We start from the raw sequence: 21,830 nt of genomic DNA on the forward strand, positions 1-21,830 counted from the left end.
TATTCAATAATCATAAATTAATATAAGTTATTAGAAACATCGTATCTGAATAATATATCACTCTTTATTAATGTCATTATTCTATAAAAAAATTAACACGAATATAATAACACTTTAGAGACGAGTAGATTTAAATTTAAATGGAAAATTAAAGGTTTATCATCTTTTTCTAAAATTTATTAAAACCTACTTAAGTTATAAACTATCATCTTATGTAAAGTTTATATCTATAGCAAAGTTGATCATTAAGGTTGTTAAATATTCTAAAAAATGAAGATTCTGTTATAATATTTGGATTCGGTAACAAAAATATTATAAGTCGATCCAAAAACATTATAATTGGGACAGTGTCACTTTTTTTATTATCATTCTTCCACAATAAATAAAAATAAATATGACAAGGTTTTAATAATATAGAAAACAAAAACTTAGAGCAAGTGAAAAAAAAGGATTTATCGTCCCAATTGATTTCTTCCAAAAATACTCAAATTTTTATATATCTATGCATTAATTTATATATTATAAATGTATTTAAAATTTTATGAATATTTTCCTTTTTTTAATTACAAGATTGAAAGAGAATAAAATTTTGCTATATTTATTACTCTGTCATCTTTTTGATAATCTGTTCCTTTCCTATCTTTTTTTCACTATATAATAATATATCATGTAATATAACATAATATTATTTTATATTTAAATAAAATTGTTAAATATATGATTTATTAATTCGGTGGTCAATCCCATTTCCACCCACTTGCTCTTGAATTCTTAAGTTCTAACAAAATTAAAAGGAATACGAGAAAGATCACTAAGAACTTTTTTTTGGATGATAGCATTGACCATAATAAATGCAAGCTTATCAATTGGGACTAAATCACAAATCCTAAACAACAAGGTGGCCTTGGGATCGAGACCTTAAATGGGTGAAGCAAACTATTCATACAAAGCCAATCCTTCTCCGTATCCAAAAGAAACAAGAGGTGGAATCAACCAATCTCCTTCACTGTATCCAAAAGATTACTGTCTAAATATAACGGGATAAAACCTATGATCATGGATGCAACGTCTGCGAAATTTTGGGGGTGACGCAACCTCTGACAAGTAATGAGCAGAGGTCATTTATGAAGCCACTCAAATCCGGCGTCCCTACAAATGCTCGTTTGGTCAAGCGGTTCGGATTTAATTGATCGTCACTTGGTTTTGTACGCAATAAAATTTCTTTCGTCCCTTCTTCTTCTCGTCCTCGCTCCTCTCTTTCCTTTCTCTCCCGTACTATTAAACCCTAACACTAGGACCTCGACCTCCCTCCGCCCTCCCCCTCTTCCCTAAAGCTCGGATTTGGGGAGATAGGCGAGCTATCTGACACTCTAACCCTAATCCTCCCGCGGCGGTCCTAGCCATGGCCGGGCAGTCCGTGAACAACCTCTACGAGACGGCGTCCCAGCCCGACACCAGCGGAGACGCCTACACCTTCCTCGAGTTCAACACCCAGGACGACTTCGACGACTACCCCGAGTTCCAGGAACTCTCCCAGCCCTCCCGATCGACCGCTTGGCCCCCTCCCTCTACCGCACCAGAGCCCGTTCCGGACACCCCGGCCGCCGATCTGCAGGCACCGGACTCCGCTTCCCCTTCCCCCGCGCGCTCACCCTCCGCCTCCTCGTCCTCCAAGGTCAGGGGTGCTTCTGGCGGTCAGGCAGCCAGCGCTGGCGTAGTTGATGCCCTCGCGGCCGGCATGAGCGGGCTTAACTTCGAGGAGACTGGCGATGAAAATTATGAATTTGGCAAGGGGGATTTCACGGAACACGCTTGCCGGTATTGTGGGCTGCAGAACCCGGCCTGTGTTGTGAGGTGCAACATTCCTACGTGCAGGAAGTGGTTCTGTAACTCGAGGGGGAACACCTCGGGCTCCCATATCGTCAATCATCTGGTGGGTGGTGATATCTGTTTGGAAGTTCTGCATGACACATAACAGATATCTGTTTCCATTAAACATAGCATAATTGATTTAGGTCCTCAATTTCAGATGGTTTGATGGAAATCTAAATGTAAACTATGAGTTTTTATTAATTTTTTCCCCTGAACTAAGTATTCACTAGTTGTTAAATTATTTTACTAGAGGATGCTTCATGCACGGACTTCTAAATTTTATGTTTCCTCTGAACTTAGCCTCCACAAGTCTACTACTTTTTTTCTTTCTGAATACTGTTCTTTTTTGGTTGGAAACGTGAATGTTATGTTGTTAAATTTCATTGGCATGAAACATTGGACTTTAGTAGAAATATGAAATTGTAATTTGCTTTCATATATCATGGCCTATCCATCTGTTTTAGTTTCGTTCTTTTGGGATGGGGGCCAAGTTCCAGGCAGAACACTCTGTAGTTTTCTGATATTTTGGATAACATTTGAATGAGATCAATTGTGGTCTTATTTTATGCTACATCAGCTATTTCAGCATCAATTAAAGGTAATTAACTGTGTCTTCATTGCTGATCCATTTTTTATTTAAGGTTTATTTCTGAGTGCCTGTGTGTAGCTTCTGTTTTCTGTAAAATGTAAAAAAGGCAGAGAAAAGGAGGAGAATGTTGTCGCAACTGTTAAGTTTTTGTATAGGCAGTGACTAATTTTAGGTCTTATATTCAGTACATATGGTGAGATATTCTTCTAATAGTTGCATAATGTTAAGTTTTGCATCAGCAGCAACTAAATTTAGGGTCTCATATTCAGTGCATGTGGTGAGAGGTTCTTCTAACATTAGTTGCATAATTATGCAGAAATCTGTTGAGCAACTGTCATGTTTGGTTCACTTAGTCAACCATTTGATGTGGATCATAGGGTAATGACTGTGAGCACAGAATGGGTTCAGGTTTCTTGACATATTTTAGTGATTTAAACTTGGCAGGAAATGTAGTTCCTAATATTAAAAATAATAAAATGATTGAAATCATGAACTGGAAGTCTTTTGCATAGAAAGTAGGCTTCAAACTTTAAGACCTAAGACCTAAGACTAATTTTTCATTCTGTATCTATTACACTGTGAGTACTTAATCATTTGAATTTCTATGGTTATGCTATTCTGTTTGCAATATCTTAGATGATATATCATAAGAAATATTCCTTGTAGTAGAATTAGATCTCATAGTAGGTTGAAAGCTGGAATCGGTCCAAAGATGCCAAAATATAACAACAAATGAAATATAATTAACCAGGTTCATAAGTGGCTGTCCCTTATGAACCTGGTAAATATTGTCGGTTCAAAACAGGAACAAATGAAATAAGTGGCTGTCCCTTATGGCATTTCTTTTATTTGGTAGAGGGCAGAACAAGACAGTTGTGCTTATGCAATATGTTGATACATAACATTTTCTCTCTGTTTTCAGAAATACTAAGAGCAATAAAGAATACACATAGATTAGTTTTTATGTACCAGTATCCATGGAGCTTGGCATTTACTATTTTTTATTTGATTGGTTCTCAGGTTCGAGCAAAGCACAAAGAAGTTTGTCTCCACAAAGACAGCCCATTAGGAGAAACAATTCTTGAATGCTATAATTGTGGTTGTCGGAATGTTTTTCTCCTTGGATTTATTTCTGCTAAAACAGAAAGTGTTGTTGTTCTCTTGTGTAGAGAACCATGTTTAAATGTCAATGCACTAAAGGACATGAATTGGGATCTAAGTCAGTGGTGTCCACTCATTGATGACAGGTGTTTCCTACCGTGGCTTGTTAAGGTTTGCCAATTTGATTTACTGCATTTTTTATTTGTGACTAAGACTCATACCATTTACTGACTACTGTTAGTTTCCCTCAGGTTCCTTCAGAACAGGAACAATTGAGAGCACGCCAAATTAGTGCTCAGCAAATCAACAAACTGGAAGAGCTTTGGAAGACAAACCCTGATGCTTCTATGGAAGATCTTGAGAAGCCTGGAGTGGATGATGAACCTCAGCCTGTTTCTTTGAAGTATGAAGATGCATACCAGGTTAATTCGTGTTTACAAATCGTTATACTTTATCTTGAAAACCATGAATGGTAGGATAGCTGTATCTCCAAGATCTTGTTTCTTCGTGGATTGAATCAGCTTATCCTTTTGGACATTCTAATTACTCCAGAAGGGTTGCTTATACCTTTCTTAATGGATGGGTCTTTCCTTTTTTTTTCCAGTACCAAAATGTATTTGCTCCACTTATTAAGCTTGAAGCTGACTATGATAAGGTATGCATGTTGGATCCATTTTTTCCATGTTATTTATTTAAATGCTTTGGTTAAATCTTTCTAACTTTGGAAACATTCTTCTGAGGAACATATATGGAAATAGAATCTATCCATACAAACATATTCGTATATATTTCTAAACATACGTTAGGTGTTTTATGTAGTTTTGAAATATATGTTCTCTTTTTTATGTTACATGGTCACCACTGATGTTTACACTTTGCAGTTGATGAAAGAATCACAAAGTAAAGACAATGTCAGTGTACGCTGGGATATCGGTCTTAACAAAAAGCGCATAGCCTATTTTGTCTTTCCCAAGGTTGACTTTGACCTGACTTAGTTGCTAATCAGCATTGCTAGCTAACAGTTTCAAACCTTTTTCTAACTGAAATCATGGTAATTATTTTTAGGAAGATAATGAACTAAGGCTTGTTCCTGGAGATGAGTTGCGGCTGCGATATTCTGGTGACACAGGTCATCCTGCATGGCAATCTGTTGGACACGTGGTATGCTGGTTTCCATTTTATTTTTTACATAATTGATAAATAGACGAAGGTTGCATCTTTCATTTAAACTCGAATGGATCTAAAGTAAACTTTTTTCTCTATTTATATGAATATATTTGATGTGTATTCATTACCCAAGAAATTTGTTAATTTTTAATTTTTTATCTATTCAGATTAAACTAACTGCACAAGAGGAGGTTGCACTTGAACTTCGTGCAAGCCAGGTATAACCAAATGTTGTTCTTTGTATATGATTTAATTGTTTATTTTGCTTAGAGATGTGTAATTATACGTACCACATCCTTGTCAGGGAGTCCCTGTAGATGTGAATCATGGCTTTAGTGTGGATTTTGTCTGGAAAAGTACTAGCTTTGACAGAATGCAGGGAGCTATGAAGACTTTTGCTGTGGACGAAACAAGCGTCAGTGGGTGAGTTGCATCTGTTTTTCAATGTTACTATTTGTTATGGTCATTTAGCTGGTGGTACAACATAATGTCCCTGTAGTGTGCAAAAAGTGCCTACAGTGCACCATGATTTTTTGGGCATATTCTGGCACACTTTTTATCGATACATTGTTGCAGATTGGATGCTAGAGTCATGTCGTTGTATGTAGGTCTAAATTTTTTTACGTAGCACTACCATGAAGTTATCTTCCCATGCAGTTACCTATATCATCACCTTTTGGGTCATGAAGTTGAACACCAAGTAGTCCGTAATGTATTACCTCGACGGTTTGGCGCCCCTGGTCTTCCAGAGCTAAATGCATCCCAAGTGGGTTCTCTTCCTCCTACATTGGTGTTTATGGGTTTATAATTTTTCACTTATTCTATTAAATTAGGTTTGCATTAGTAAATTTACCTTATCTTTGATTTAATTGGAATTGATAATTTATTAGTTTTCATGATTCAGAGCTTGCATGTGCTGTGTCTTATATTAATGCTCCGTAATGTTTCATGAAAATTGATTTTATTTGTATGTATGGACAAAACCCCATTAACCTTTAATTCATTAGCTTTAAATAGCACCCAAGGAAATGAAAAGGAGAAAGATATAGAGAAATTGGACTTTTTGAACCCTTAAGCAAAGTGTATACACCATATGACTGTATGAGACATGCTCTGACTAGGCTTTTCTCTGATTTGAGGAGATAGGGCTTCTCAACGTACGACAAGAGTGAAAAGAAATCATCGCTAATCTGTTACTAATTTATTGCATAAAAGGACAACCAATTCCAACCATAGCCTCTAGGACTTACAATCACATATATCTGTATATTTTAATATTGACAAGGCAAGAGGATTGGTGGTTTTAAAATTTTGATAAATTAAACATTCTGAAAATTATAATTCATTGTTTACCACATGCGACAATAATTGTTTATAAAATTTCAAACATCACTATTAAGTATTAACTACTCAAATTTGTTTTAAACTACCCACTTTCTAACTTCTCTTAGTCCTCAAGGAAGCTGAGAATATTTGCTCTATGTTTATGGACTACTTAGAGGTCTTGTGAGAGAACATTTTCATTCTTAGGTTATCTAATCATGTAATAAAATCTTATCTAGATAGACCTTTGGAACAACAAATTTGGGGTTTGGATACATGATTCTTTTCTACCATTGAGTTCTGTGTATTGCAATATCTTTAGTTGAGAAAACTTGAAACTTTTTTTAGTTACCCATGATGTCTTCTTAGGTTTGTGGTAAAACACAACCCCTGATGATTCCAGGATTTCCCTGACCCAATTCATATTGAAAATAAGATTCTTTACTTTCAGTAGAACTAAAAGTTAGTCAACTAAAATTTTTAAATAAAATAATGATTAAAATATGGATGGAAGCCTCTAAAAAATAGAAAATTCAGTTGAAAGGCTCTTGTTGTGGGATGTGCCTAATGAGGTATGGATCGAGGTTATTCCTCTTCATAACATACTACTACTATTTCAAGTTAGAGAGGAACATTAAATGCAGTTCCGTTAGTCCACTATCTGGAGTAGTGGTTGTTGATTTGGTGTTTGAGAGGACCCAATAATCCCAGCCTTCTTAATGGATGGTTGATGAAGAGGGAGAAATATCTGCTCAGTAAAGCTTGGATGTCTTTTTTGAATCTACACAATAGGAGAATCTCTGGTCTTCTGATGTCTAACAAAGACCTTGTTATAATTTTTAGTTAAAACTTTTGGGGAAATAACATTTGTAATAAGTAATTCCATTAGGAAATAAAAAAAAGATGAATCTAGTGCAGGATGCACTCCCCAATGCATGGTTTAGGGAGGATCAATGCATGGAAGCCTTATTCCTGCAAATAGAGAGATTATTTCTGTGTTTCAAACCCTGATCACCTAGTTTAACTTGCCCTTGTTTTTAAGAAAGAAAATGAAATCCTCAAAACAAATATTCTTGTTGTTAGTTACTCTGTCACCAAAGGAACTTTTCCTTGTCATCTTGATCATTGGTATGGCGACATCATTCTTTAATCAATAACTCTTTGAGTTACAAGAATTTGTAGAAGTTTTGAGAACATAAAGGTGATGTGGCATATCCTTGTGATCACTATATCTTTACTTTTACTAAAGGTGGTCCATAGTGATTTTTATGGACATAAACACAAAGTGTAACAAGTTATTTTTTATAATCTAGGGATGACTATATTATCTTGCTGATGGAGAAAAAAATGTTGACTTGAAGATTCTCTGTAGGACATAGAGGAAACACAGCATTATTGTGACAGAAGATTAAAAACTCATTGGTTTGTCTTTTAATGATTTATCGTGGTTTACACCATTTACCTTAACAAGTTCTATTCTTGATTTTTTTGGTATAAAACATAATTACCAATAATTCTGGAAATTTTTTGTTTTCTGTTTGGAATGAAACCTTTTTGTTTGTATAGTACATTTTAAGTCAACTTGAACAAGATATGCTTACGGATCATTTTTCAGTACTGTTTGGTATAGCCCAATATACTATTGTATTATCGTTATCATATAATGTAAAACATTGGTACACTAGAATGTGAGGAATCACAATCATTTAGCAGTTGCACATTTGATGCATTGTCATATTAGCAAAAGATAGGAAAAGCTATTTGTCAGGCTGGAATTTGAAATATTATGAACAACGAAATATGGACGTGCATTCCTCTACCTTGGTTTATAAGTTTGTAATCGATTATGATTGAATATAAGATAATGTTGTTTCTTTTATTTTTTTGGTTTGTAACAATATTTGGAGGAACTGTGGATGCTTTTCTGCCTTTGAAATGTCTTATCCTATTTTGTCCTGGTATTCTGAGGCAGTCACCTATTCTGCATTTTTATGGTTATGTAATGTGTACATGTTTAATGTATCATACACCAAAATTTTGTAGCTATGTAATTAAGAAGCCTTCTTTCCTTTTAGCTATTATATTTGTTTAGTATTGATATGTTTCAAAATCTTTACATATCCTAATATCTTATACATTGTTTACGTACAAAAGTATTGTCATTTGCATATGTAATAAATCTTCTTGTTGTCTTGATTTATTTCTTTTTTGGGCAGGTTTTTGCTGTTAAGAGTGTCCTCCAGAAACCAATAAGTTTAATTCAGGGCCCACCTGGTACGGGGAAGACTGTCACATCTGCAGCAATTGTATATCACATGGCTAAACAGGGCCAAGGGCAGGTATCTTAACAATAATTAAAAGGTAACATTTTGGAGGAAGACATTGTTCAAAATCAAATGACATTTTGTCTATTCCAGGTTCTAGTATGTGCTCCAAGCAATGTTGCTGTTGACCAACTTGCTGATAAGATAAGCTCAACTGGGTTGAAGGTGTGTTCTCAGTGAGCCTTTTGTCTTTGCACAAGATGTTACGGTGTCGAAAGTTTGCCAAAATGCTTTTTAATTTCTTATTTATCATTTTCTTATGATTTATACATTTTCTCTGATGCTTTTGTTAAATCTTTCTCTAAAATTTCAAGATTTTACCATGTTTTATGTTTTTGCCTTATAAATTTTGGCCTGACTTCATCTTTGGAATGGATATTTCTCTTGTGATTGGCAGTGCAAGTGTTGTAGATTTTTTGATGGATGGAATTGAACTGACTTAATTGTAACTTAAAACAGATCATGTCATTTGTGTTGGTTTGAAGTGAATTTTGCCAACATAAAAGGTTCTTTTGGCATTTCTGTGTTCATGAAGTCAGGTCCAAATTGCTTGTTATAGGTGTATTTTTGTGGTATTACTGTGTTGATATATAGATTGCTTGCTGTCTCAGTACCAGTACTGGGCACATGTTGTGTACATACTTCTGGATACTTATTCGATGGGTCATGAATGCGAAGAAAGTAACCATTTTATGAACTGAAATGACAGTGCAGGTGTGGTAGATTTTTTGATGGATGGAATTGAAATGACTTAATTGTAACTTAAAACAGATCATGTCATTTGTGTTGGTTTGAAGTGAATTTTGCAAACATAAAGGTTCTTTTGGTATTTCTGTGTCCGTGAAGTCAGGTCCAAATTACTTGTTATAGGTGTATATTTGTGGTATTACTGTGTTAATACATAGATTGCTTGCTGTATCAGTACCAGTACTGGGCACATGTTCTGTACATACTTCTGGATACTTATTCGACGGGTCGTGAATGTGAAGAAAGTAACCATTTTGTGAACTAATTATTCTAAAAATGTATACTTTCTTGGAGAATATTGTTTTACTTGAATATTGAATTTTTAATTGTGTGCATGTTGTTGAAGTATGAAATGTGTTTCTCAACTAGCTTTATATATTTCATTCATCAAATAGAGTTTACTGATAATCTTGTTCCTCCCTCCTGTTATTCAGGTTGTCAGGCTTTGTGCTAAATCAAGAGAAGCTGTCATGTCTCCTGTTGAGCATCTAACACTTCACTATCAGGTATAGTTGGAATAGCCACTCTTTCAATTACGACTTATTGCAAGATTTTCTGGCATAAAATTGATATCATAGAACATTGCAGGTCCGCCATCTTGATACATCTGAAAAGAGTGAACTTCATAAGCTGCAGCAGTTAAAAGATGAACAAGGTACATATTTTTCACTTCAACATGAAACACCTATTATCTTTGTCTTTTTTTACATGACTTGTTTTTTTTTTCCAATCTATCCTTTGTAAAAGCAGAGTTTGTTTTAGCATGTGTCCTACTTCGATGTGCTTTGTTTTTGTGATATCACAATTATGATATAATGAATAGTAGAATCCCCATAAAACTCCTGTCTACATGTTCAATTGATTTTATAGAATTTCCTGGTCTTCATAAATGAAGAAGAATGCTGGTGAAATTCAACAACTGTTCTTTTCTTCTTTCTCTTCTGCATTTTTTCCTGTTGAGTTTATGATACTGTCACCTTGTAAAATGTTTTTTTTTGTGGTTTTGTCCATCAGTAGGGAAATAGTGCTCTTTTACTTGCATTCTTAAAGTTTGTGATTGGTTTTTCATAAATCTTGATTTTGGCTTATTGTTATTTGAGTTAAGAAGTTGAACTTTGTGTACGCCTTTTCAGGTGAATTGTCAAGCAGTGATGAAAAGAAGTTCAAAGCACTAAAACGGGCTACTGAAAGGGAGATATTGCAGAGTGCTGATGTAATTTGTTGCACATGTGTTGGTGCAGGAGACCCCCGGCTTGAAAATTTCCGATTCCGCCAGGTAAGGAGATGCCTTTTGTATAATTACTTTAAGGTCTAGATGGCAACTAGAGCATTGCTTTTCTGCTAGACTAGATCCTAATGATGATTGATTATTTTTCACATTACATATTTCTTTAGTTTTAAACATGTGCCTCAAAATAAAGAAAAAGGACTATCCAATTTGTGAGGCTCCTACCATGCAGGACCTGGGGAAAGATCATGATGTGTTTTAACATCCTAATATTGTGCTGTTCATATTTTGTTGTTTCAGGTTCTTGTTGATGAGTCTACACAGGCAACAGAGCCTGAGTGTCTTATTCCATTAGTTTTAGGTGTCAAACAGGTAGCTGGTTTTACATGCTTTCATATGATGCTTTCATCATTATGTGGTCTGATTTATTGATACTTTAGTCCTTTCTTGATTAGGTTGTTCTTGTTGGAGATCATTGTCAGCTTGGTCCAGTCATAATGTGTAAAAAGGCTGCTCGTGCAGGATTAGCGCAGTCTCTCTTTGAGCGCCTTGTTCTTCTTGGTCATAAAACTTTTAGATTGCAGGTGATTACTGTTTTGGACTTCATTGTTCCGTATTAATGGAAGTAACTTGTCAAAATTTATGTTGGTTAAGCAGGCTCTAAATTTTGATATTTTATGACATGATTGCAGCTTACAAGCTTTTGCTGTTTTCATTATGTTCCCCTCTTATATGGGACATTTGATCAAATTAGCATCTTTTGCAATTTCTTGAAATTAAATATTTGATGACAAATGGCCAGTATACCTGTGGAAGCTGTTTCTGCTTGGTAGTCAGTCATCACACATTGGTCTCTTAAAAACTGTCAGTGCTATGGAAATTGAATTTTCAGATTCTTAGTCATGGTTGTATCTTGGTACTTTTTTTGTCATCACACCTTGGAGGGGTCGCTGATGAGATCATTATAATGTGATTTGGAGCATTCTTTGGCTTGGTTTTGGAATACTAGTATTTTTAGCAAAATTATGGAGCCCTGATGTCTCCTTTCAGGGCTACTAATGTTTCCAAGTCTTGCTGCAAATTGTTTTATGTGATTGAAGAGTTAGTATGGTATTCGTCAAGTAGAAATATATGCAGCCTTATGACTGGGATCAAAAACTGATTACTAAAACCAAAAAGGTGGTAGAGATTGTATCTTCTTTATCATTTTCTGTTTACATATCTTTGTGGATATCCCTGCGTATTTTTGTGTGACATACCTAAATTACAAGCTCATTTGATGATTGCTGAGCATATATGGAATCGCAGGTCCAGTACAGAATGCATCCTTGCTTATCTGAATTTCCTTCTAATAGCTTCTATGAGGGCACTCTTCAGAATGGAGTGACAGTTAATGAGAGGCAATCATCTGGCATTGATTTTCCTTGGCCGGTTCCAAACCGTCCTATGTTTTTCTATGTGCAGGTATCTTATGCTCTAACCAAATTCTCTTTTCATCTTGGAAGATGTGGATGAATATATCTATATTCTCTTCTCATGACTCTATAGTTGTTTTTGCTGTATTCTGAAATATGTATTTGCCTTTTTAGATGGGCCAAGAAGAAATTAGTGCAAGTGGGACCTCTTATCTCAATAGAACTGAGGCTGCAAATGTTGAAAAAATTGTTACTACTTTTTTAAGAAGTGGTGTCATACCTAGTCAGGTACTCTCGCTTCAGCTCTTCTGGTCCATTTTCTAAATTTATGTTTGATCTGCTCTGATCGGTGGCTGGATAATGCAGATAGGAGTTATTACACCATATGAGGGGCAAAGGGCGTACATTGTGAGTTATATGTCGAGGAATGGTGCTCTTAGACAGCAGCTTTACAAGGAAATTGAGGTTGACGCTGATCTTGGACTGTTGGACACTTCTGCTATTGTTGGTTTGTCTCTTTAACTAAAATTTGTTATTGCAGGTTGCTAGTGTTGACTCCTTTCAGGGTAGAGAGAAAGATTACATTATTCTGTCTTGCGTGAGAAGTAATGAACATCAGGTGTGTCTTGCTATCTCTGTGATTTTTTGTTCATGTTTTTCTTGACAGCAGAATACCTGTAGCTGGCTTTTGGCCTATGTTATGCATTATGAAATCATAAAACGTTGATTTAAAAAGACAGATTACTAACAGGCTTTGATTCATAAAGGAAAAAATGGATACTGCTGGAGTTACAGTATTCTAATACATATGTTGATAGACAAATAAAGTGATCTACCTCCGATTAAATTTACATTATGAAGCCCTGCTAATTTAGTGTTGCCCAAAATTTTACTTTGAAAGATGTTGTTCATAGTAGATCTAGATGATCAGTAATTTAAGGTGAATGACGACCTCCTCGAGTGAATTTTTGTGTCTTTAGATTAAAAAGATGATGTTGCTTCTGAGGCATTAGTTGGATCCAATGAATTTGATTGTAGCTTGACTTTTAATATTAAAGTTGAGATAGCATCTTTGGTACAATAAGACGTTGCATGCTCGGCATCATCTGGCCACTATTATGATCAGCATCTTGGAGTGGTGTCCCTAGTTGGCATGATTTTCACAGAATAATACAAGTAGTATGGTTTGCATTCTAAATCATTGAGGGGATGAGAGTTTCTATACAATAACAAAGTTGGAATCAACTATGGATTAATTATATTGACACTGGAATGCAATAGGTTATTAGATACAAAAGTTGTGTTAATTGACAGCTTAATGGATTTTTGGAGATTCATACTTGAAACGGAGGTTGGATTCAGATTGAGTAGTCATGTTATTGTCATAATCAGCTGTGTTGTTGCTTTTTATTAAGTGTGCCATACCATATACAGTAGTTTGATAGTTATTTTGGGCACTTGAAAGTTGAAACACCTTATTTGTTTAGTTAAGTATCTATTTTTTCTTGCACTTTTTGAGCAAGACATATTCAAGGTACATCATTACATGCAATGTGTTAGTTTTTTTTTTTTTCTTCTCTTTTTTCCATCTCATTAATTTTTTGGAGATGGTGGGGACAGCAATTATACTTTTTAATCAATGATTGTAAAATTTTAATTGTGTGGTGCTTTCCTATTGTTTCTACTTTTCAGGGTATTGGATTTCTTAATGATCCACGTAGATTGAATGTTGCACTAACTCGAGCTCGTTATGGAATTGTTATCCTTGGGAATCCCAAGGTTCTAAGCAAACAGCCTCTTTGGAATAGTTTGTTGACACATTACAAGGTGTTGCTTTTTTGCTTTTATATTTTAATGTTGTTTACACATTCTTTATTGCAGGTGTGTAGTACTATGGCATGCTATTTCTTTTTTGACTATTTGAGTTTGTTTAAACCTTAGTATTTTGCTATTTCTTTCTTATCCATATTTTAAGAGTTGCATAACCATTCAGTTTCTTGTTTAACCATTGAAGTATGAATTTCTTCAATATACTGGTCTTTAATTTTTTTTAATCATGCAATTTAAATCAAGGATTGAAATTTTGTACCGTACTGAAATTTCGAGATATGTTCGATATGGTACTGTACTACTGTATGCCGATCGGTATATTTCGGTATACTGCTCGGTGTATATATATATATATATATATATATAAAAGGTAAACCGCTCGGTATATCTCTCTTCTCCCCACGCGGGGTGACGTCGCAGAAAAAAAAAAATTTCGCTGAGGCATTACCTCTATTTGCCCCGCGACGCCAATACTCTTCTCCCCGCGCACGGATGAGAAGTCGCCGCAGACGAGGAGAGCGGCGTCGATCTCAGGTTCTCTTTTTTTTCCTATTTCTTTCTTCCTCTTCTTTCACCTTCTCCCTCGGTCACCGTCGACTCCCTCTTTCTTCTCCCTCATTCACCGTCAACGATAACGGCCTCAATCGAGGCTACTGCTTAGTAGCGGGCGGTTCGTGTACCGGTCTGCTGACGGACTGGTACATACCACCTGGTACAGACCGGAACATACCACCTGGTACGGGCGATATCATTCGGTATTGCAAACCTTGGTTTAAATGATATGGTTAAGACCAAGGTTTCAAGTTTTGCATACCAGGTAGTAAGGACTTGCTGGTCTGGATTTGAACTGGGATGCTGACCAGGGCTTTTCGCTGATTCAATTTGGATATTAAAGGGGGTATGGCTTAGGTTTAGCATGCTCACAGGATGCAGGCTAGGCGTTTTGTGATTCCTTTTATGAGGCGAGTTTTTAGTGCTTGTGGGACAGATTCTCCTTGCACCGGTGCTCATATCGGTGGCCCTCCTTGTATATTGGTATATCTTTCTTATTGATGTTTTAGCAGTTGCAGAAGCGTTCAGTTTCTTGTTTAACTATTGAGGTATGAATTCCTTGCTACAGGGTATTTAATTCTTTTTATTTATGCTGTAGCATTCATTTAAATGATATGGTTAAGACAAGCATTTCAAAGTTTACCTGGATCAGTAAGTGCTGATGATTATATTGTGGTCCAGGCTTCAATGGGGATGTGGACCAGGGTGTTTGCTGGTTCGATTGGGTTTATTTTGTCTGTGGGGGTGGCACCTATGGGCTTTAGCACTCATAGGATACAAACTAAGCTTTCTGTGATTTCTTTTTGGGGTTTTAGCTTGCATAGGATGCGGATGCTCACACCGATATCAAGTGGACCTGTACCAGTCCACCTAGGGACCAGTACATGTCCGGTAGTTGAGACTTCGAACTGTGGTTAATACCAAGGATTTTAATTTCTCGTGGTTCAGCATAATTATCAGTCCGACTGTTGACTGGGATGTGGATAGCTGAAGTCCGGACTGGCCCATTATTTAGATCTTCTTTTGCTGCCCACGTGCTCGTGGCCTATCGTCTCTTCTCCTCCACTGCCTGTTTCTCCTTTTCTTCTTTCTTCTTCCTCTTCTTCTACAACCCCCCTCGCCAGCAGATTGGTAGTGGATATGTTCTGGTGTGTCATGTGTTGGCATGCTAGAATGGACCAGACCTATGCTGGTTCAGCCATGGACTGGCACGGGCATGGGTCTGGTACCTGAAATTGGATTCCTTGGTTAGGACCTATTTTTTGTTTTATCTTTTATCTTACTTGTAAGTCAGATAAATATTTGTTTCATTCTAATGTTTTGCTTTGCGTGTTCTTTGTGGTCATTTGACTTGTACACCGTATCATATTTTGAATTTGTTTTTTCAGGAACTCAATCTTTGCTTTAGATGGTGTGGCTTGCTTTTTTTTATATTACCAATTTAGTCAGACAAGTATTACTTACGTCCTTATGTTCATCATGTGTGCTAGTCCTTTGTTTGCCCTTTTAGTCATCAAATGCTGATAAGCTGGCTTTCCCTTTAGATTGATTGGATCAGAGGTTTTCCTAATTGAATGGAACATGGTTTTGTGAGGTTTTTTAAAATGATGTCCACTATTTGTTCATCATGAAGAACTGTAGTTCAGTTGGTTTACGTTTGAGACTCAGTGATCTGGTGTGGGATAATGAACTTTTTTTTCTGAAAGAAATTGTTTTCCAGCAACAACTTGTTTGGCCTAATCTGTAATTTATTTAATCATGTCTCAATAGAAGTGCATCCTTTAGTTATGTGATTGGTTGATTACTTCTGGCAGACGCTACAATAGTTTCCATTGATTTCTTTAGGTTTGTATGTGGGATAAAGCTAACAATTATAATATTCAGGTCGTAACTTTTTCCTGATAAAATATTTATAATGAAGTTAAAGAGTAATTGTTTTGACATAATTGGGACTGCTAAAAGTTTATATCATTCCGCATATTATGGTCGACTCTGGAATATTCATTTTATGTCTTTTGATGGTGTCTTTGACTTTAGCTATTGTCATGATTTGATTTGGCCTTTTTTCACAAATATATATGGACATAACTTATTCTTGTTTATTTCATCATGTCTAGGAGCATGAGTGTCTTGTAGAAGGACCACTTAACAATTTGAAGCAAAGCATGGTACAGTTTCAGAAGCCAAAAAAGGTATGCTGTAGTCACACACAAAAAGGAGAGATGGCAGAGAGAGACTTTTCTACCCAAATCAATCTGTACAAATTTAATCTTTCTATTTAAGTCTCTGTACTTTGTACCATTTGTATAATGTGCCTGTGGCTGGTTTTATGGTCAACAGATTTACAACAGCAGACTTTTCTATGGGGGTGGTCCAGCGATGGTTCAGACTGATAACTATGGTCCTGTCAGTTCCTCAAGCCCGCTTGCTGAGAAGAGAGGTGGGCGCATTAAAGGTATGCTTTTTAACTTGGATTATTATTGAGATGAAAATAAGAAGTTTTCTGATAGTTGACAAGATTAAATTTGTTTTAAGCATAGTTGAGGAATGGTTCATGCCTTAGCAATTGAAGCACCACTTATATCTAATGTTGATTAATTTTTCTGGGCAACACCTTTTGTTTAAAAGGAGTTTGTAACTGTTTGGTGTATGCATAAAAACCAGGTCATTCTTATGTCCCATTTGGCCCTTCAAATGGCACACAAAAACCTGGTATGCATCCACCGGGATATCCTTTGCCCTGTGTCCCTCTTCCGCCATTTGCTGGAGGTCCTCATTCTCAGCCATATGCAATTCCAACTCGTGGTGCGGTTCATGGACCTTTAGGGGCTGTTCCACAGGTCCCACAGCCTGGTAATAGGGGTTTTGGGGCCGGTCGTGGTAATGCTGGTGGTCCTATTGGTGGTCACCTGGCTCATCAGCAAAATTCCCAGCAAACTTTGGGTATTGGGTCTGCTTTCAACTTTCCTCCCTTTGATGATTCAAATAGTCAACCATCTGTTGGTGCTCCATCATCTCAGACTGGATTAATGACTCAGGTCTGAAACCTTTACCTATCCAACATTGGGTTTGTATGGGTGATCAATTCCATTGTTTTCTATCTTCTTTCTTTTTCTCTTCTAGATGCCAGTTCAAGGTCTCGGTCAAGCATTTCGTGATGGACTTTCTGTTGGTGGCATGTCACAGGTACTTGATGATGGTCATCTATTATTTGTTTTGCTTTCTTTGCTGATGTGTTGGTTTTTTTGTTGATGTTTAACCTTCTTTGATTTCAGGACTTTATTGGTGATGACTTTAAAAGCCAAGGATCACATGTTGCATATAATGTTGCTGATTTTTCTGCACAGGTTCTTATGTTATTATCCTGCACTTCTTTATAATGTATAGTTGTATACTAAGTTGTTCAATGTCTTTGGTTTAGGCAGCATCATTTTAAGTTTCGCCTCAGTGATTCTGAATATGGCAGATAAATGTATCTTCGACTTTGATATTGTATTTGTTTTTGGTTGTAGCTTTCATTTGAATTTCTTGTATTTCTTATCATCCATTTTGTTGCTGTCTTTTATTAAATTATTGCATTTGTCAAAGCCAACTTTGAATCATGATCTATCATTTTGAATCTTGGTATATAGGGTTCATATTCAATTGGAATGGAGATCCATGGAGTCTATCAGTTATCATTGATCATTGTCTTCCAATGTGCATCTGGCCATTATAGTTTGTGGATGAAAAAGGATAGCGTCATGTTAGCGGAAAAGGTTGACATGCATGTTGATGTTAATTGCATCAAATTGCATGTGATGACATACTGGGACTTATTATTTTGTTGTGCCTCTTTGTGGTACTTGTCATTAAAATCTTTGAACAGAGGTATTTTAGTTGGATCTATTCTGATATTTTGATATGTATGCAACTTCAGTACCATAAGACCAAGACATGTGCATGTAGTTGAAGTACGTCATCAAGAAATATTAAACTGGAAAGATATATATATATATATATATATATATATAGAGAGAGAGAGAGAGAGAGAGAGAGAGAGAGATGCTGGAGGGGATGTCACTTGTGTTATCAATTGGATGATTAAATTAGAGATGCATCTGGCATGTCATGGAACCATGAACATCTGTTCTGTTTGTAAGGAAGGTTTTACAGGGGGACTATACCATCAGGCCATGTGTATCAGAGTGTTGCACAATTTAGGAAGCAAAATGTACAGATTCATTTTTCATCTGTAATATGAATTCTGAGGTTGGATGATTGGTGTTGTTATAATCTGAAAAGAATAATGCAGATGTGTTTACATTAGAGCTAGCAATCTTCGAGGATACATCTACTTTTCGTTGTTGCGAATAATGACTAGGAAAAGTAACGAGATTATTGCCTTTTCCATTTTGGTGTTGATTACACTTGCTTTGCCCTATTTCTGAGTGTATGCAGGCTAATTGAGCTGTTTCCATTTTTACATCGACTATACATCTTCCGGTTGTTGAATCTGTGCAAGTCTGCATGGCATTTGCTGTAAGACTGCCACCATTGTGTTTGCAGCACTTGGCATGGTCTTGTATTTCAAGGATACAATTAGTTGTGGGCCTTCTTTAGTCAAATTATCCATAGTGTTTCACTATGTTAGTTTTCATTGTTCCAGCTAAATGCCACATATATTAAATTGAAATTGCCATGACCTTTCAAAGACTATTGAAGATGCATTCTGTTTTGCTGGTAAACTACTGCAAATGGGTCAACCTGTGCTGTTGAACATGCACCACCAAGGCAATTCTTGTTACTGTTGTATGTATTTTCATATTATTTACTGTGCAACTTGGTGGATTTGAGTAGATGTCATTTTCATCAATTTCTTCGGGGTTTATGCCATATATTGCATTCCCCCATGGATGCGATGCACTGTATTGCCTGTATGAATAATTGATTTTTTATTTTACTTGTGCTACATCTCATTTTGCTCACTTGACAGGCTTCTCAAAGTGGATTTGGTGTTGATTATGTCTCCCAAGGTCCTCATGCTGGTTTCCCAGGGAGTTATTTAAATCAGAGTACCCAGCCAGGATATTCCCATTTGGGCACTGGAAACGATTTTTTGTTTCAGGTTGATTAGCCTTAAATTGATCTTGTTTTTCTGCTCCAAATGATTGCATTCCTTTTAACATTTTGGCTAAAGCATGAAACATTTTAGCAGGAATACATGCCGCATGGATCACAAGGTTTATTCACACAAGCAGGATTCAATGATCCATCACAAGATGAATCTTCTCAGAGCCACTTTGGCATGGGTGGGCCCAGTTCTCTTCAGTCACAGGTTCTATTAGGAGCTTGTAATTCATGCTCGTCAAGATCTATCACATTTCTAACAATGAAGCTTCTGCAGGCATTGCTAAACCCTCTGTATTCACAACCCTTTGCTCATTATAATGCTCAGCCTCAAAATCTGCAGTCTCCACCACAGCAAAATCAGGGCTCACCCAATCAGAAACTTCACTACAATGGCTGAGCTGCACTGGATTTAGGAGTGATGGGTTACATCCTTTGCACCCAGCTACAGTGGTTGTGCCGAGTCATGTCTTCGTACATTGACAGATAACAGCTCAACCTTCTTTTTTTGGCTTCTCGCAGTCGCATATGGTGCACTAGTTTTAAGATAGGAGTGGTGCATATGGAGATTCGAGATAGCAATGGTGCTGATTGTGCCTGAGGAGAGGATTTAGCCCATACTTCCAACTACATTTATTTTTTTTCGGAAGGAGTTGACCATTGGGAGAAAGCATCTTTTGCTTATATGAGGGCTCACAGCAATTGGTGCCTGCATATTGTGAAGAAAGCCATTCTGACGGTAAGTGAGACATTGCACATACATGTTCATAACCAACGCTAAAGGCTCCATTTTGAAGAAGTGGAGTTTTCCTCCACCCGGATGGTATGACGAGCAAGTGTTGCATTATGTACAGCAGTGTTCAAAGATGACTGACCCGTGCTTGCCATTTGCATGGTCAGATACGGATCAAACTCACGGCTTGTCCTTTGTTGGAATTTAATTATGAAATTAGTGCATAGTGTCATTGTTACAAGGCTCTGTTACTAAGAAAAACTTGCTTTACTTGAAGTGTGAGTTTGGAGTTTGCTTGATTTATATGATTTTGATTTTTATTCTTGTGGTAAATTGATATTATATGGTTTTAATTTTTTTAATGAGCACCGGGCTTGCTTCTCTGGCTTTGCTAAGCTTCAAACCTTAAAGGATTGAACACCAGACGTCAGCTAGCTGCTGGCAGTCAGTTCTTGTGGTGATGATTTGAGCTGTTCATGCATGAAGCAATTAGATTATATGCTGGCAGTCAGGGGCTTAAAAGTGTGGCATCCAAGTTATGGAACGGGAAATGTTGGCATCATGTGGTGGTTACCTTGTGAGCTGTGGAGGCTGCAGTGGATGGGAATTAGTAAAGAATTTCAATTCTTAAGCTGATGAATACTGAACTCTGAAACAGCCAACAAGGACTGTGCGAGTTCTGCTGATGCCCATCGGGTGAAGTTTTGAACGGGATTGATGCTTTAAGCCGAGAAGAAGCAGTTCGAGTGTTGGCAATGATCAGCAGTATTCATTCTTCACTTCCAAGTCCAGTTTTCGGGAGCAAGACAAGGAAGATACCTGTTTCCCTTAGCGCAAGTGAAATTACAAGTTTTGATTTAAGAATTGAATCTAGTGTGACTAATATATAAGTCTGTAAAAACACTTCCCTTACTCTCAGGTCTCTCTTTGAGCTCCATAAGCGCAACATTATAGGTTGCATGTTGAATTACGAGTTTTGCTTTTCGTTTCAGAATAAAGATAATCTTCAATGACATGATTCACTTCAAGTGGAGTTACGATTGCTTGTTGGGTTGACAGCTTTCAAAACTCAAAATGAGGGTTCCGATTAATAATAGCAAGGGAGCGAGGGCGTTTATGAGTTAAGGGAATTATTGAGTTCAGTGTTGCGCGTTAGGGAAGTTTCCCGTTGCGCAAAGGCGCTGACGCTATTTATTGTGTCACGGGGCATTGGGTAGATAAGGGAGTAGAGTCTCTCGTTTATTTCTTCTAATTTTATTCTTTCTTTTGCACTATATGTATTATATATATTCTTTAGTTGGGGAACAAGCAATTGGTATTCCATAGCTGCTGGAACTGGAACTGGTATTTAAACAGCTATTGGAACCAGTATTCCATAGCTTATGGAATTGGTATTCAATAAAAGCACTTTGTTTGTGTCGATTAGTCTGAACGACGACTATGCTCAAAATAGGATAGTATTTGAATAGTTAGAAATAGGGTCTTAGGAGAGCCTAACCCCAGCCTCATCCTGGTGATTAGAAGAAACATCTCTGATCCTTCACCCTAATGTGACACCTTCTCTACCAGAAGAGTTGTATTCTTAACAGGTTCAGTCGACTAGAGAGCGAGATTGATTATTCATCTTCTGGTATGGGAAAGTTGTCCCCTGTACTAATTAATACTAAACAAACTCTTAGTTGTATGGTCTTCAAGTCATCATTTTACAATACTTTTATTTTAGGCTGGTTACCATTACTTTTTTTACTTGGAAGAATGATCCGAGAAAGGGAAAGCGTATTGAGTGCACCTAATGCGTCTATGCATTTTCCATTCTTTTTATTAGATCAGATGATGAATT

General features: G+C 36.7%; 1 protein-coding gene across 4 annotated transcripts; it reads left to right on the plus strand.

The window, feature by feature from the left end:
• The first annotated feature begins 1,210 nt into the window (after nt 1-1,210).
• Nucleotides 1,211-20,266, plus strand: LOC135661377 (regulator of nonsense transcripts 1 homolog). 4 transcript variants are annotated; one of them, XM_065176510.1, is made up of 29 exons: nt 1,211-1,933; nt 3,482-3,733; nt 3,814-3,984; nt 4,167-4,217; nt 4,444-4,536; nt 4,628-4,723; nt 4,897-4,947; nt 5,034-5,152; nt 5,387-5,495; nt 8,269-8,391; nt 8,470-8,541; nt 9,558-9,629; nt 9,712-9,778; nt 10,257-10,399; nt 10,652-10,723; nt 10,807-10,935; nt 11,660-11,815; nt 11,941-12,054; nt 12,133-12,231; nt 12,308-12,385; nt 13,459-13,593; nt 16,266-16,340; nt 16,489-16,603; nt 16,813-17,186; nt 17,272-17,334; nt 17,424-17,495; nt 19,124-19,255; nt 19,343-19,465; nt 19,535-20,266. In XM_065176510.1, exons 1-29 carry the CDS (start codon nt 1,403-1,405, stop codon nt 19,655-19,657), a joined length of 3,810 nt encoding a protein of 1,269 aa, XP_065032582.1. In that variant the 5' UTR covers nt 1,211-1,402; the 3' UTR covers nt 19,658-20,266. The 4 variants fall into 4 exon arrangements, with proteins under 4 accessions (XP_065032582.1, XP_065032584.1, XP_065032583.1 ...); XM_065176512.1 differs by having other exon boundaries at nt 19,343-19,439; XM_065176511.1 differs by having other exon boundaries at nt 19,346-19,465.
• Nucleotides 20,267-21,830: the final 1,564 nt, after the last annotated feature.

The sequence above is a fragment of the Musa acuminata genome, chromosome BXJ1-4, assembly GCF_036884655.1.
Source record: "Musa acuminata AAA Group cultivar baxijiao chromosome BXJ1-4, Cavendish_Baxijiao_AAA, whole genome shotgun sequence".
NCBI lineage: Eukaryota > Viridiplantae > Streptophyta > Magnoliopsida > Zingiberales > Musaceae > Musa > Musa acuminata.